We start from the raw sequence: 18,406 nt of genomic DNA on the forward strand, positions 1-18,406 counted from the left end.
TCCAAGAATAATAAACAACATTATAATCACCCTAAGAACTGATGAAAGATGTTTCCTTTTCAGGTAAGAACAATGAACCTTTGCCTATAAATTTTAAAGCACCAACATGAGTATACATGTTCCAATTATCTGCAAATCTAAGGAAATAACTCTCTTTTGTCCAGCTACGAAAAGAAAACATACAGGGATGTTTTTCATTTTATATATATATGGCCCAGAAACTCTCACAGGGCTGTACTCGTTCACTTTCCATCTCAGTGGAAGTTTCCCAAGATCTTGTGTTGGATGCCTTGTGGCAGGAAGGTGGCACAGCCTGTCAGCACCCCAGGTGCTGCACCTCTTCAGGTACTTGTTCCTGACCTGCCTCCAATTCTACCAAGGCAAGGCAGACTGGGGAGGGAAAGCTCTGTCTGAGCAAGAGGTAACATGACTGTAGCACCCTGGTACAGGTAAATGCAGTCAGGACTGAGCAGCTGAGAGCAGCTCTGCTGCCACACTGTCATCGGGCAATCACTTGCCAGTCTGCTTTCCTAGACTTGTTCCAGTGGCACTTCCCCACCAAAGGCAGCATTTGCTTCTCTGTTTTGAGAATTTCAGCAAGTAACACCTTCTCAACAGAAATATTTAATTTTGCAGGAAACCCAAGGACAGACAAGACAAGGAGCACAGTTATCAACTTATTTACCAAGTTGCCTTAACTCTTCTGCTCTGCTCTCCTTTGGGACTGCAAAGATCATTAGATTCACACTCAGACTTTCCTATGAGTCAGGACTGCCAGTATCTCTTTCAACTTGGTGGCAGAACAAAACAGTCCATTCATTGCAAACAAAATGAATGACTTCAAGTGTCACCTCAAAACATGTTTTTATTTTAACTGAATGTACCAGGCAGGTGATCTCTCTGTGTCAAATCCTAAGAGCCATTAAAGGGAAAGACATTTTTAAATCATGACTAACAAATACAATAAATGCTTTCTTTTAGTTAATAACCAATAAAGTGCATATGGTAGAATGGCAGAGCAGATTGATACCAACCTAAATAGTTAGGCTTTGAGAGAAAAGATCTTCCCAGTTTCATCATTCTAAAATGCAACCATTTAAAGCATGAAACATCTACTATAAATGGGTGAACTATTCCCTTGAGAAGAGACTTTGATTTTCTAATGTGTTCAGTTACCACAGAAAAAAGATCTTCCACTAAGCTTAGACTTCAGTTTGTCATTGATAAAGGTTAGACTTTGAATTTTGTTTTCTAAGACATTCCAAATATCTAACACTGAAAAATCATGTTATGCTCAAGAGAGAAAAGGTTCAGATGAAACAGCTCATAAATAATTTAATTAATTGCCATACACACCTGCTACATTAAGCTTTTCAGCTGCTCCTAAGCTGGGAGCAGAAGTGGTGGTGTTGTTGGTCGAGTTTGCTCCTGTTCCATTAAGTACAAGATTCTCCACCTTGGACTCCAACTTCCCAATGCGCTGCAAGATATTATCCAACAGGACAGCAAGGGTCTTTTTCAAATCTGCAAATGAAAATGAAAAGTTAAACTGCTTCATAATGCAGTGCACACTTGTCAGACAGAATCAAACAATAGATACAAGAACGAGACTGGATATATATACATATATACATATATATATATATATATATATATATATATATATATACACACATATATACATATACAGGTACATACACACACACACACACACACACACAGAGACACACACAATTTCTCAGCGCAAATCTTTGCCATTAGCAGCTCTATGCACTCATGTTCCCCACTTTGTTCACCCTCAGATCCAAGTTTCCTTGGCCATGGAACTTGTCAGCCTGTATATTTTATGAAGCGCAGTGCTACTTGTAGATATCAACATTCAAGGTGAAATGTGAGCCTTTACAGGAACAGAAAAATGCTTGCTTTGCAATGGCTCAAGTAATAAGAAGCTGCTTAAATAATAATGAGGCTAAACCTAAATCCATATTCAAACACTATCAGAGGAACAGTCTGTTGATACTCAGTCACCTGGGAACAAAAATCCCCTTCCCAAAAAGGATGGCTTTAAGCCAGTACAAAAACCTTCTCCTGCATCTCCTCCATGTAACCAGCTTCTGCACTGACAAATAAAAAATAGATAATAATTTCTAAAAAAAACGTTAAGTTCAACCTTTCTGTTGTATTCACACAACACCATAAATCACATTTCCTTTCTTCAGTCTGCTGGTGATTGTCTGTTTGGTCTGACAGAGAGCTTCCTTGGCATGGAAAGTAATGAACAATAAAAGGAATTTGTATATCAAATGACAACATGGAGAGAGTTATTTTTTCCCTTTTTTTTTTCTTTCCTTTTTTTTTCCTTATTTTTTATTTTTTTCTTATTTTCTTATTTTTTTCCTTGGCTTTCTTTTTGTTCAGATTCCTTGAATGAACACAAGACACTTTGGCAAGTTAAAAGAACTGAGGGCAAGAGGGGAAAACTAGACCACTATCAGACAAAACTGTATAATTATAATGGCAACAAGACAAAGAAGATGCGACTATTGTCCTCTGTTCATTTACCCTGGTAAATATTAAAGAATTTGGTAAAAGAAATTTGCATTATTTTTCCATTTAATTACATAAAACAATTGCATATGTTTTGGTTTAATGTATTTTCTGTTTTACACAACTTTCAAATCAAGTAACATTCTGATCTATAACAAGAAATTTTCCATACATCTGAAGAGATTCCTCTCTCTACAGCAGTTGTATTTTTGACACATTCATTCTGTGCTTATTTTTTATTTTTCCCATGACTATCTCAATTCTTCTGCAAATGACAGACTAAATAAGAAAATGTATTACTTTAGAAAGCTTATAATTGTTTTCTCCAAACAAAAGGAGAATGATATTTATTCCATTGGGCCATAAAGAAAGCCTTCTCATCTTAACTGTGTTTTTCTTTGTCCTGTAAAGATCAGAAGGTGGAATCTGAAGCACTAGTCCCACACATCTGGACTATTTTAAAAGTGGTCCAGGAGTTATTTAATGGCATAGTGTGCAGAAGAAAAGGAAACTCTGGACTTAACAGGAACAAAACAACAGTACAGAAGGAAGAACAAAATCAAGGAAAAAAGTAGTAAAAACGTAGCCTACATAAAAGTATACACTGATCATAAAGACAAAGGAGGTTCAAAATTATTATTTTTTAATTCTGATACCAACACACTGATCTGAGAGACATCTTGTCAGGACAAAAAGGGAACTGGAGGCTACTTTGAGAAGGGGAGGGCAGAAGCACAGATTCACAGAATTTTTGTAAAAGAACCATTTACTGCCATAACGAAAAATCTAACATTCACTGTGTATATCTGAACTGTAACTTTTAAAAGGAAAATATTTGAGCCACCCACCCGACAGGTGAATACAAGGCAGAAAGAAAAAGTGAGAAAGTAAACAAGCTGTGCAACCACAGTTATGGAATGACTGAAAACCTTTCAGGTAGGTAAAAGCAGTCAAATCCAGCAAACATTTAATTTATTCTTGAACATGGAAATCACGACTGTGCTCACTTAAAGCAATCAGAGGATAACATTAAGAAATATAAAAAGGATAAATAAGCAAGAGCATTAATTTTCACAGAATATTGAAGAAACCTCTACCAATTATTATTAACATCAGTCATTAATGTGTTTATATGTTAAGAGCTAACCTGATTATTTGCTAGCAGCAAGTCATTTGGTATCCCAAGCAAGACAAATTAACTTATTAAGTAATTACCCTACCCAGTTTCATAAACTATTATTTAATATGGTGTTATTCACTCACTATAGTACTTTTCCCTGAAAAATTTTAAATAACTGCATTACCATTCTTTTCCATTTTTCCAAACTACTTTGTTGAAAACACCTAGCCAAACTTAAAATTTAAATCTTTAATCTTAAAAATCTTGTCAGCCATGGACTTGAAATTGCTACACAAACCTTGGCTTTCCTTTAACAGAAGTGTCACAAAGTTATTTCACCCGCTTCCAAATGCAGTTTAACTTCTCCTTGGGAACTTGACCAGTGTTTGGAGGCAAGTCAACTTATTCCCCAGCAGGATTTGGAACAGGAAATTAATGCCACAGGCAACAAGCTGCAGGGGGGACTTTGCCTATAGATACCCTGTACCCATATTAATCCAGTTACCTTCAATATCTGGCGCCGGATCGTTTGGGTTTTGTTGTCTATTTTCTTTCTCAATTCACCCATCACCAAGCCCCCCTGCACAGTAACAGGACACTGGTAATGGCTATAGAGCAGATAAAGTTTTGTTCTGAGCCTAATCACACAATGCTCTGAGGATCTCTAGTGGCTCGGAGATCCTCAGCCCAAATATTGATCTAGTTTTGCTTGTGTTGCTTTGTAAGGCTACAATTCCAGCATAGCTCCACATGCAGCCACAAATCTGGAGTTACAGAATAAGGGTGGGTTGGTATTTAAGCACTGAAGCAATTTAATTGTTAGCTATGTTGGGGATAATAATCTCACACTTACAGGCAAACAAATGCACAACAACTCAAAGATTTGCTTCTGAGAGGAAAAAGGACTGGGGACAGAAACAAGACACAGAGGGAATCTTCCAGCAGGACATTTTCATTGCATGCACCAAAAAGTATAGAGTATTAAGAGAAAACTAGAGAAAAAAGTGCAGCTATTCTATCTGTTGCATCCTAGTCTATATTCTTTTTCTAAGCATACAAAAAACTATCCACTCAATTTCTTCAGAGCTGAATATTAAGACAACTATAAAAGAAAACAAATCTAAATGACTAATTTGTTTTCCAGATATTCTGGAAGTGCATAGCTAAGTTGAAAAGCCAGTGAGTCTAAAAATTGCTAAACAAGGTGCATTATGTGATCTTAATAGACTGAAAAGGAACCACACCTAACCTGAAATTTGATTATATTTTACTTTTTAGTAATATTTTCATGTAATTTGCTTCATTTTTTTCTGCTTGCTTTGTCTGACACATGCACAAAAACTCAACTCTCATGTACAAACTGGAAGAGAGTAAGCATTAAAAGCAACTGCCAAACAAAGCACTAAAACTCACGGAGTTTTCTGCCCTGAGGCAAATAGGATATACTTAAGTTTAATTTAGGATTATACCAGATAAATAAACTTAAACATTGAGTAAATTGACTGAACAAAGAAGGAAAATGGGAAAGAAGAAATAAATAGCAGGTCTCCATTTTAAACAAGGCAAGCTTTTCCATAGGGAATTTCTTGCATCACTGACACAAAAACTGAAAAGCCTCCCAACTTTCCCAAAAACACCAAAAAAGCTTTTTAAAACAAAAACACTTACCATATGCTGTCACTGTCCCAACATAAGGCCCATCAACTACATTTTTATTTTCTTCAGCTAATGCTTTGATGTATCTTTTGCTGAGATCCAAAATTTGCTCACGCAGGACTGAACTGCTTTCGTGTTGTGTTTGTTGCTGAATGGTAAAATGCAGAAGCATCATTCCCCAAATAAAACCAAAAGTCACCAGAAAAAAGCCTAGTTTCTGAGAGGACAGCTTCCATGGAGAGAATGCCATGATTCCCAACAGCTTCACACAGTTACTGCAAGGGTTCCTAAAGCATGAAGCCAAACAGCAAGTTCATGGTCCAGGTATATAAAGATCACAGAGCAGGACTCAGTCTTATTCCAACTCCTGTGTCAACACATATCTGTGTTTCAGATCCATCCTGTTGCAAGAGAAGAGAAAAAGCACAGTTAGCACACCTGAAGTTTTTACTACCCACTCTAGTTCTCCCCTCTAACTGGTACAAACCAGGAGCAGACAACGTGCTTGCTTTGTAAATGGTTAATTTGCATGTCTCATCATCGCACTGTAGCAGCCAGAGCAAAAAGGGGCTGAGAAAAGCACTGGAAGGACAACAAAGCAGGGGTGATGTGTCTGAGCAGGTGGAGAACACCTCACAGGATCTGGATCAAATTCCCTGCCTGAAGTGGTTTCTAGGCTGTATTTCAAAGTAAGGCTGCTGTAACATATTTATTTGTGTGTGTATGCAAAACTTTGCGATGTTGCCAGTGCAGCAATTTAAGACAATTCTCAATGTAATTCAGTTCTCAGCAAACAAGTAATTTTAGCTGGCAGTGACACTGCTCGGAGTTCCTGGCAGGAGCTACAGCATATGGCTAGATAGGTGATCAGGAAATCAGACTCCCTCAGGGGGAAAGAGGAAAGAAGAAATCTACATTATTTAAGCCAATACACTCTCCTGGCTTCCACTGCAAGCAGTTGGGAGGCTGGAATAATGTCCTGCTCCTGTGTGGCCTCTGCTGTGCACAGTTACTCCTCAGCCATAAAACACACTCCAATGAGGTTGCTCTTTGCAGCTAAATCGAAAACACAAACTTCTGAATGCAGCAATATGTCTTTAAATATAAACTAATATTCTCAGAGCTTTTCATACACAAGGGAAAAGGAATTGTAATAAAGGCCTTCAAGATACAGTAGGACCAACTTTTCAAGGTAAACTCAGTTATAAAACCTGGCATGAAGAATCCAAAGGCAAGAAATGATCTGTGATGAGGGTTAGAGGCAGGATCCTTAGCCTAAAGTCCAACTAGAAGAGGGGTAATTAAAAGGTAATTAAGTGTAACCTATCATGTTAGAACACAGATTTGGTAAAATGTTATCCTTTTAACTTCATAATGCTCCCAGACAGGATTAGAGAACATAATGTTCCCTTCCATTCTCTGCTTGCACAGATAATGCAGATGTTGCTCTGTTTTAATAGGATAATTACTCAGATCCCTGCTAGTAGTGCTCCCTGCTTGTTAAAATTCCCTGCAGGTCTTCTGCTTCCAGTTAAACCAGGAGTTGTGCAGTGGGACAGAAACACTTTTGGAGTACTAATCTTCAGTGTGACTTGAGAGTGCACATTTCACATCACTGATTAAATTGATTGTAGAAGTGAAGGCACATTACTTAAACTAAAAGCAGGCAAGGCAGACACTGCCCTGTGCACTCACACTAAAAGAACAATCTGCAGCCATCTTTTGCTTAAGGAGGAATGGGGAAGAGAAATTAATTGCAAGTACAGTGAAAAACATCATAAAGCCCTCAAGTTGGCTTTTTTCACACTGAAAATATCTCAGGAAAGAAAATGAACAGTCTCAAAAGAGAAAATTGAGGACACTGTTTAATACTGCTCTACATAAATTTCAGTTAATTTTCCAAGAAATGGCAGGGAGAAAATTTACTTCTTTCTGTTTGTTTAACTAGTCTTGTGATGTTTTTGGTCTGGCTGAATAGTAGAATATTGTTAGTTCATTAAAAGCAGAAAGTTTTACTATTCTTCTACAATACTGGGTGCAATAAAATATAGAAAATTCCATAGTCTAAAACAATATCATGACTTTGAAAAAAAATCTAAAATATTCCAGATAAACTCCCTCAGCGACTTAATTTCAAGTAAGCACTGACAACATCCTCTACAGCAATAAGATCTCTGGTTAAACAGTCAATATTTTTTCCTCAATTATCACTTGTTTGTGAAGCAGAAAACACTGAATAAGAAAGTAAACCTATCATCACCATGTTTTAACAGACAAGTGCTAATGATTGTTTATGACTAGTTGATAATGGAAAAAATCCACCTCTGAACATAATTAACATTAAAAACAGCAATTAAAAATGCAAGCATTTCACAGCCTTCTTTTTCACATTCTAGACCAGAAAGATGGTAAAAGAAATAGTGTAATGACACTGAACTATGAGAATGATCTCCTTAAAGAGGTGTTGACTTTTCTGTTCCATTTATCAGCAGAAAAATAAATCTTAAATCCACTTAAAAACTGTAAGAAGGTAGACAGCAAAAATTAAACTTTTGCCATAAGAAAGGACTAAAATGCAATGACAGATACAAGAATGGCCCCCATTATTTCAACAAACAAACAGAAAACCCCCAAACCCAAATATCACTAACAAGCCTTATTTTTCCTGAAGCAATTTCAGTGGCAACCTGATGAGCTCCCAACAACATGTACTTAACTAATTAACTTTACAGCCCTGCTGGTGGCTATGGAGGTTTATAAAATGCACAGCAGAATCCCAGCACTCCCATGGGCAGCTGCACTAACTTTGGTATCTATTTAATAAATATTTATATGACTAATCCCAGATCTGACAGCTGTCAAGGACTGCAACACAACTATTCCCCAGTTAATAATTACCACATACCTATAATGAGCCATTATTTGGTACCTAAGTGGACAGTGGATAGAAGATATCAAGGGGTGACGTGGAATGCATGAAGACAGCAGCACAGAAATGTCTCCATGTATTTCTGTTTTGACAGGAAATTAATAACTGAATTGAGCAAGAGCTGAAGCAATAAACACACATTTGTCTACCATAATCACTGATGGATTTTGACTGACAAGTTGTCTTTCTGCCCATACCAAGTAAGACATCTCAAACTCCAGGTGGTAATGTATTATCCTTATTCTCCTGCACATCTTATAAATGTTCCAAAGGAGGCAATTCTGTTAATTATTATGGCTTTTGTCTAGTCCAGTCTCCAAATGCACACATCTAACAAGGATATGGACACCCATATTTATTTGTGCTTCTAAAGAATGACAGGTGCTTTGTTTTACACACTTCCCACCCCTTTTTTTAAGCTTTGGAAAAATGTGGTCCCACTCTAAGACATCTCTTGAAATAATTCCAGCACCCTCTGGAAACTGGATGCTTTAGTTGTGAGTCTATTTGTGAAACTGTTAAGATAATTCCTCCTGACTTAGAGCAGTTAATGGACAAAAACTAAACACTAAGTGTGAAAAACAGGATGAAAGTGAAAGAATACATAAGGCAAGAACACCTCTAATAAACAGAATCTTTGTCATATTCTTTCTTGAATTCAACTCCAACCAGCCAAAATCCCACCACAACTGAAACAACATTCTGTAGGGTGGTAGGCAGGTGTTTGGGGTTGTTTTTAAACAGACTAGTTACAGCTTCTGTGAAAAACAAACCACAATTTCCCACTCAATTGCCCCTACCCTGAAAAAAAATTATTCACATATTTCATTGTGAATACACCCATTTAACCAGGCATAAGAATTTCAAAATACTAAAAGTACTATTATATAACTTCATTAGAAGCACAATTTTTCTGTTCTGTTTTTAATAAATCCTGTCCAACAGCTGGTAAATTCACTAGTTAGAGAGGATAATATTACCATGCTGATGTCATTGCTACAAAAGAAGCCTCACACTATCAAGAAGTATCTCAGATAAGTACCCTAATTAAAGTGATCTGTATGTCAGGGGTGCAAACCACACATTTCTCAGCATTTTATGATTTTACCTTTTTTTTTTTTTTTTTTTTTTTTAATGCTTAAAATGGAGTACAAACAGTTCATCTTCATGTGAACAGATTTTGGTGACACATATCCACATATTCCTCTTCACTTTTTAAGGAGGAGAATCAATCATCTACAAGAGATTAAGCTAAGTCTCTTTATAAGTATGTACATATACACAGCTTGATATTCTCTGTCCAATCTGTACCTATATTAGAAATGGTACTTAGGGTAAGCTTGGAACACCACTATCCTCAGGATACTCAGAATTAAATCAGGATACTCAGGATTAAATTCTTCATCAGTTGAATGCACCATTCATCAGTAGCTACACAGTTCTAAAACCTTAATTGTCTGTAGCCAAAGCAGAAGCTCTTGCAGCCATAAAAACAGCAGCTTGAGTGGAATTTACTTATTGGTTTGTTATAAACTCAAACCTAAGCAACCTTCCACATCATGACAAGTAAACACCCCACATGTATTTTTGTACCAGTGGCTCAGTAAAAATAGTATTGCCACTGCTAGGAAAAGTCCTGTATTCCAATGCCAAACATGCAAGTCCCAAATTCTGGCCTCTTATGCTTAAGAAATTACTCTAGGAATAACTGTATGAGCTAGAGCTGGGTACCAGGTGCCTCTTGTTACAGCAAACAGCTTAGATATGAGATAAGAACCAAGGGCTTGGAAATACAGGCACAGGTTGAAAGAAGAGGCCCCAAAATTGTGAGTTACTCAGAAATGGTCAAATACTAGTCAATGATAAGACACAACCTTGAATTTTAGGAAAAAAACCCCCTGCATTTCTTTTAACAGCAGCAAAAGCTGAAAAGGAGGCATAGTACTGCTTAGTATAATCAATGGCACCTGTGACAGGGCCATCAGTGCTAAATCCATGGCTCCAGCCCTCTGGTACCCTCTGCTCACAATTTATAATCAAACTTTTACACACTAATTGCTTTGACTATGCGGTAGTAATGACCAGGGATGAGTAAAACCCAGCCTTTAGTAACAGGTATTGTCAATGAATGTCAATTTACCCAAGTTTTGTTATAACGTTTAAAGCTGTTTTAAACTGCTTTGTTCCATCAGCCTCCTAAACCTTCAGTCACAGCAATCTCTCATTCTCCTCTTACACATATCCATGCAGACAATAACAATGTGTATTCAGGTGCACTCATGCCACCCTGCCTGACCTATTTTCCACATTGTTTCCTGAAGAGGGCAAGCCGCCCTTCTGTTTGCAACTGTTTGATTCGGTGTTACAAGTTGTTACAGAGCAGCCAAGGACAAACACCCAGATCTGAACCGCCTCTCTTCTTACCAAGGGCGTGCTAACCTAAACGCTGATGATAATTCAAGTGTGAAGCCAGTGGGCTGCCAGCACACCCCAGCTACAGCCAGCAAACACGGGGTGAGTGAAAACACCTGCCCCATCCCAGACCTCCTCTGCTAAGGGGTGCCAGGAGTCCGGCTTCATGCAGAAACTGATGCAATATGTCCTAAAATCCTCTAAAACCTCTTTTCTAGGAGTAATGAGTCCAAACTGGGAGTGCTACGTTTTAAGAGTTTAAGCCAGACACACTTCCAGCATACATAAACTGGAACTGCAGGCTGATGTTAACCACAGTCTCCTACTGCAGCTGTATTGCCTAAACAGATGTGCACTATACCCCAACCAAATGCAAATTACTGGATTTCCTGGTATTGCAGTTGTTTATTCCTGGGGGAATATCCCAGCAGCTGTCCCACCCCAGCTGGCCAGTCTGTGTTCTGAAACAGTGCAATCTGTGCTGTGATTGTGAGATGCTGGCTCCCTCAGCCCTTTTGGAGGCTCAATCTATCTTTCCTTCTTTCAAACCTCAGCATTAACAACGATAACTTACGGCCTCCTACTTAATGCAGGAGAGTGAAATCAAAGAACAGTCACATGCTCTGTTGGTAGAAGATAAGAAAGGATCAGAGAAGAGAAAAAGAAGCCTGATTTCTGATAAGATTACTTGCATTTAGACACGGTGTCTGCTCATACCATTGTCAAGTGTTTTAGTACCACACACATCTTGACTCCAGTACTAACACTGCAATTAATTAACTGACACACTTAGGAAATATATTCCATTAACATTAAACCATCCACACATCTAAACAAAACTTAGGGGCCTCAGTTACACTGAGTGCTCAGAAGCAGTTTAGCTGCTGTTCAGCCACTGACCACGTCAAATGAATAAAGCAGAGGTCAGACAGCAGGACAACCACACCTGCTTAGGGTGCAAAGGGCTGTATCCTGCCTGAGTGGGTCACAGAAACAAAAGAACATTCATTTCAATAGGTCAAGTCATAAATTTGAAGCCCCCTCAAAACACTATTGTTAATATTAAAGCAAACTTTCTTCATTCAGTTGTGATCAGTCCAATAAAAGGCAGAAGTCTGATTAAAAAGCTGATAGAACATCCTGGAAGGAGCAGAAGCCTGTGAGCAAAGCTGATAATACTAACTCAGATCTGCAAGTCCTAGGTCTAGGTGAGGGCTTCCAACTGGTTGAAGCTGTACATATTCCCTACATACCTCACAGGCTCCTCAGGAAGAGAGGTAGCTGAAAAAAATCATGCAACTATACCAGATTTATGCCTACTTTTGCTAACTGCACATTTAATAATTTACATTACTTAATATAGAAAAGAAATGCATGAAACAATTTCCCTTAACTGTATGATGGAGTCTTAGTTTTGCTGTTCCTACTGCTGCTCAATTTTATTTTCAGCAATGTTTCTGCCAGCCCATTCTCTTCTTCTAGCTGACAGATGTCACTGTGTCTTCTCGCTCACCACCCCTCTACAGCTGATGTGGCACCATGTACTGTGCCTGAAGTGGCAATTTGGGATGTAATCCCATGAAGTGAGAAAAGCAAAACAACACTGGGTCACAACAGAAGCAGCAGGACAGATGGACTGAGGGAGACTAAGAGTATAAATACTTCAGGTTTGGGGTTTTTTTAGGTTGGGGAGGCATGTTTGCTTTTGTGCATGTGCATGTAGTACAAATTGGCAGGAGGTGGTGGGATGAAAGTTGAAGAAAGGGAAAACAGTCTCTGATAAAGTGCCATAAAAACAAGTAAATTTTCATCTTGAGCAAGCAGCTTGCCTTCGCTTTCAAAAATAAATTCCCCCACTTAGAAACAATTTGGGTGGCATCCCACCTTAATTCCCCCATGTGGGTCTGTGCTTTCACAGAGCACTCTGAAGTGTTTCAAATTTTCTACCTAGCACATCACTTGCTGTAGTTCAGTCCTACAAAAATTAAACCATCTGATGTTCTTCCTTTCACGCTGTTTGCTTACTGTGATATTTCAGGGAGGAAAGAGTAGAAAAGGAAAGAACACAACAGATAAGGGGAAAAAGGATCAGAAGAAAATCCACAAGGAAAAATCCTTATGTGTTGAAGTCCTTACGGTACATACACTGTTTACTGATTAGAAACACTCCAGGCAATGCATTTAAGAACATAATCACAAACCAACCTGATCTTCTTTCAATAAACTGAATGAATGTTAGGACTAGGAACAGGACTTCAATGAACTTCAGAAAATCAGAAATGTTCCTGACCTTGAACATTTTTACAGCCATTTACAGTCAAAGGACGGGGAATATTAATAACCTTCGTCTTGCTGCTGCATTAAAACCATATGCCCAAAATAGCATTTTCTCATTGAAAAGAACATTTTGGAATGTCAGCATGCTGACCAAGAGATTAAGAAATAGTTTTTGGCTTTTTCTGGGTTTTGGTTGGGTTTTTCTTTTTTTGCAAGAAAGTAATTTACAGAGCCTGAGAGCCCCAGTCATCATCTACAAAATCCTTAAAACCAGTGAAAAAGTACCCATGAACATGCTTTCATGGCTTCAAGAGTCCCTGAAGCCCACTGCACAAACAAACCTTTAAGTTACTTCATTAATTTTAATGAATTTTAAAAATAGGACTCATGGCCAATAAGCTTCATCCTGTTTCTAGTGTGGATAAAGTACATGAATTTTTCTTTTCCCCTCCTTGCAACTTCCCCCAGAGAAAGGCTAATGTATGACATCCTCTTCTGTCATTCTCAATTTTATATGTGACACTTGTGCTCTGAAGGGTGAAACCATGGCACCTGCAGAGAAGAAGGGCCTCGCCCTTTTCAGATCACCTGGATGATCTCCACAGCAAAACCTCCTTGGTTCCTACACAGCAACCCCATGATCTGGTAATGCTCTCCCACTTCTTTAGTGCACAGAGTATCTGTGGCAGCAAGAGCTGCAAGCATTGCTCTGAGCTTATGCGGAAAGCTTTATTTATTTTTAATGAATAATAAAATTAACCTCAGCCTATAATCAAAGCAACCAAATTATGAGGCACTCCAAGAATGACTAAGTTTATTACATAGAAATTGGATCCATTAGCTCATTTCTTGCATCAAGCTGATACTCCAGGCTCCAATCTCACCCACTGCTATTAACCACAAATCAGCCTGTAACATCACATCTTGTGGTCTGTCCAAGAGGAAAAACAAGCTAGTCTCAACAGGAGCTCTGTCCAACTCTCAGAGGAAAGTCAAAACCTTCTTTGTAGACAGCAAGAAAGCTCTCATCAATGTGGATGCCCAGCTATCATCCCCTGTCAAATCCAATGTCAGCACACTAAATGTGATCTTCAGCAATTGTGCTGGACCCTAGACAGACAGCCTGCCAAAAATAAACACAAGTTCTAAGGAAAGATCCAAACATGTTCATGCTCAAAATACCCACTACACTTTACTGGAAACGTTTTTCAAAAATATAAAACAAAGAATATAAGTATGTCTGTGTAAAAGACACACTTATTAATTTTATTGAATTTTCTACCATTTGCTGTGAGTTGTAGATAATCAAAACAAACAGGAATTCTCATTCAATTTGGTTTAAATTAATTGTTGCTACAGAATTCTACACACAGACTTTTTGCAAAGGGCAAACACCAAGGGAAAAGACAGGAGAGTCATATTAAAAGAGAGGAAAGCAGAAATAAATATATAGAAAATGTTTATGTTCATGCTATTAAGCAAGTGCATATCAGATCACAGGGAGGACAAAAAAGTAAACAGCAAGCTGAACATTAAATGAGTCTTCAGAAATATTTATCTTTTGTTGCTTTAGAATTTCTTGAACTTGGGTCAAAGTATAACATTTCTTCCAATGGATTTGTTCTTGGCAAGCATGTTGAACACATTCCAGCTAATGTGGCTAGACAAATGGCTGAAAGTACAAGCTGCATCTCCAGAGAACAAAATTTAATGGAATTAAAATTTCAGTACTGTCACCTGTTTGGAAGCAACAGTGCTGCTGATTATTCAATCACTCTGCATTTAAGACCTTTATTATTGAAAGGATGAAATTTTAATTTGTAATCTAATTCAACAGTTAGTAGGGCAGCAAAATATTTTAACCTCTTTCCTGCATATATCCTGTTGCTTAACATTGGTATTTTTCAACAGCTGATAGCATCAAAGATTAGAGAAGCACTTTAAATTGAAATAAAAGATTGAAAACTGCCAATGTTTCTTATTTCTCTTTGTAAGGAGCAACAATTTGTCACACAGAGGTGTCAAAATATTTAAAGGGACATACATGAAGTTCTGCATATGTGCAATGAAGCCCTGTTAGAAACCTACAGTTACAGAAGACAGAACCTTATAGCAACGGGCTTGAAAGTAATGCTAGAGGAAACATTAGACAAAAGTTTCACTGTCTACACAGTTCTGATCCATTCAGCCATAAAACAGTCATAACATGAGCCTTCACACAAAACCTCTGCACATGATTCTCACAATGCTGTTAAGAATTTAAAAGCTTTGTGAGAAAATACGACAAATACTGAACAACATGGCCATGACCCCAACAGTATTTTCAAAGGAGAACCAGGTGAAGACAAGCATAACCTGTCACTGTCTGTAATCACTACACTGCTGGGAGGGCATCAGCTTCCCAGGATCAATAAATCATCTGCAGGATCAATAAACTACACAAGTTTCCTCTGCAAACGAATGAGCTGTACTTAGATTATCACAGGGCACAACTTCTGAACTATTTTGAGTAGGTGGAAAACAGCCTCCCCTCTTTCAGCATCCCTAGACAGCTGTAGAACAACTTGTACTGGCAAACTCTGAGGAATAGCTCTGTTTCAGCTGTAGCCCTTACAAAGCTAAATGGGGAAAAAAAGAAAGAAGTGACGTGTAGAAAACAGCCGGCGCAGGCAGCATAAGGAAAATGAATTAGTAATAGGACTTTGTGGCTTCTTCCCAGACTACTGCTAGGCAGGGAGAGGCAGGACAACATATAACCCCACCACCAGAATAAAAAATAATGTGAAAATGTCCTAGCAAGCAGCACAGGTTTCTGATCTGACGTTCTGCACAACACAGTACTAAAGGAACAACACAGAACTCCCTAAGCACTCCTCATTGCTTATACACCATCATTAACAACAACATTCCTCTTTTTAGCCTCTCTCACTCCCAGGTTTTCAGGTCCTCTAGATAGTGATAAGCTACTACTCGAAAAAGCTATTTCATCTGCTGGTTCTGGTCCACACTGCAGTAATGGTCTGGGTAATGAACTTTCTTTAATGCCTCAGTGCTTTTAATAAATAATCCTAATTACTAGAAAGGCCTCCTTTCCAAAGCATGCTTTGTTGAAACTATTATCAATACTCCTATTCCAGGTTTGGTAGCAAAAGTAGCTTCATTTTCAATGCTGAAAGCAAACCTTTATTCCCCCTGCAATGCAGATTCAAAGTAAATGTACGCTCACATCTTGGGAAATTTAATTATTTACAATATTGAATGCTTGAGTAGTCATGAGCTTCCTCCTTCTTCTCCAAGGTTCTAGATAAACTGGAATAAGAAAGTTGTCCTTGAGTAAACCAGAAAATAAAGCCTGAGGTCTGTCTTAAATAGACATGGAATCACAACTTAGGTCTTGAAATCTCGATTTATGTGAGCAAATAACCACAGCATAACAGAAGCACATCTGCCAAAGAACCCGATATGTTTTGAGGATGTGACATTCACACCAAAGGCATTTCAGCTCAGAGGTGTGGGTGTCTGTCAGTACTGGGAGGACGGTGCTGTGGATTGTATCTAATCTGGTTTTAGAGAATAAATACCAACAGTTCAAGGACATCACTTGCATTCCTGGAATATTTTCATTACAGAGCAACTCATTTTGTGGTCTCCTAGAGTACTCCATTACGTGTGTGTACATACATATATAAAAATGAAAGTGTTATTAGTGGGTTATCAATTCACGTCCAAAAGCATGTCTCATGCAAACCCATGTTTGAGCACATTAAACTTCTCTGAGCTACCAAATTCATTCATGTCATAAACACCATCAAGCAAACTGCCAAGTAAGTAAACTCATAAACCAATGGCTTGTAGTTATTCTCTCAGGTAACATAATGCAATTTGTAATGTTAATGGCCAAAAAGATATACAAAACCTCTATCGCCTCCTTTACATGCATTTTGGTTATGGATCAGCACACAATTGCAGATTTACTAAGAATGCACTTGAAAACAGTTCAGCTCCTGCATGAATGAGCTTTAACTTTATCCAACAGGGTTTCTTGAGCTCCTGCAGCTCTGTAATATGCTATGGCTGCCCCAACAGGTATTCCCCCTTTTACAGTCCCCTAACTACTGCAACAAAATGCAAATATTGCAAAGATGAATACCTATTCAGTTTTCTGCATTTTTCTTTTTTCCACCTCTTTTACTTTTTTCTTGTTCGCTATCTTCCCTTAGAGTAGAAGCAGAAGCTTTCTCAGCCAGCTACTGATTCACAGAAAGCTTGTAGAAATTTCACCACCAATTTGACTGGAATTCCAACAGGAATTGGAAGTATGAAGGAAAAAACTGGATGACTGAGAGAGTCTTGTTTCATTGGGAAGTCACAACAGAATAAAATAAAGAGGCAGAAATTTTGCGTTCCTGCACTCTAGGTACAACCAATTACAGATAAATAATATTATCAATAGGAAAGCAGAGCTAAGCTCTTCCTTTTAATTATGAGCAAGAACTTGCAAATGTCATCAGCATTTCATGGATGCAGTAAATAGATAAAATTTCAGAATAGCAGATAGGAGAAAAAAGTTGTAGAGAAAACAGTAGGTAAGCTTGAAAATCTCATGAGTGGGGAAATCACCGTAAGAAACACAAAGTATTAGGCTGGTAAAGAAATTGAAAGATGAGGAATGGGGAAGAAAAAAAATGCCCTGAGTGAGATGAGGCAAGCAAACATGTAAATGCATGTCTAAGAGAGTAAAGGAAATAAATGTTAAGGAAATGTACAGGTACTAAAGAGAGCAGCCTGACAGACAAGGGCTACACAAACTGAATGGCTGAATACACCAGGTCAGGCAAGACCAAGAAAACACAGAACATGAAATAATGCTAAATCAACACTGTGAGTGATTTGCCAACAAACACAAAGGCAACTACAAGTACAAGTGGCAAGGCAGAACTAATGAATCCCCATAAACAAATAGGACTTTAACCACTGATAGAGGAAACAGTTTGCCTATCAAAAGTTATCGCTATTTCCTGATACACTTCAGCTGCTACAACTTTCCTCTGAAGTGAGGAACAGGTGGAGCTTTCAATTTCTGAGAAAGTCACAAACAGTGATTAGAACTTCCTATATTGACACCTCCCTTAAATATAAAATATTTAAGATAACGGGAAAATTTTTCAGAATGACTATTCCTCAATATTACCATTAGTCTTACCAATATATCAACTTCACCAAAAAATTCACTTCTCATAGGGTCAGCTCTCTATGTAATTTATCTTCCAAACACTTGCATCAATTCAAACCATAAGGATCCGGTCCCTAGTAAATAGGATTTGTTCCACTACACATATATACATTCACCAGTGTAATGGTTTTTACAGCTTTCCGTAGTCCTCAGGGACAAAATACAACATTATCTTTGCATAAGACATTATGGGTCTATGTAGATGTTGCTTCACAGGCAGTAAGAGGATTCT

General features: G+C 38.1%; 1 protein-coding gene across 1 annotated transcript in view; it reads right to left on the bottom strand.

Moving 5' to 3' along the window:
- Positions 1-18,406, bottom strand: part of MGAT5 (alpha-1,6-mannosylglycoprotein 6-beta-N-acetylglucosaminyltransferase) — a 112,302-nt gene that overhangs the window by 64,482 nt on the left and 29,414 nt on the right. Inside the window, exons 2-3 of the mRNA XM_059852582.1 lie at positions 5,336-5,724; positions 1,357-1,524 (exon numbers count right to left, since the gene is read on the bottom strand). Coding sequence (XP_059708565.1) covers positions 1,357-1,524; positions 5,336-5,573 — 406 coding nt within the window. The 5' untranslated portion in view covers positions 5,574-5,724. The remainder of the gene's footprint in view (positions 1-1,356; positions 1,525-5,335; positions 5,725-18,406) is intronic.

This window comes from Haemorhous mexicanus, chromosome 8 (genome assembly GCF_027477595.1).
Source record: "Haemorhous mexicanus isolate bHaeMex1 chromosome 8, bHaeMex1.pri, whole genome shotgun sequence".
Lineage (NCBI taxonomy): Eukaryota > Metazoa > Chordata > Aves > Passeriformes > Fringillidae > Haemorhous > Haemorhous mexicanus.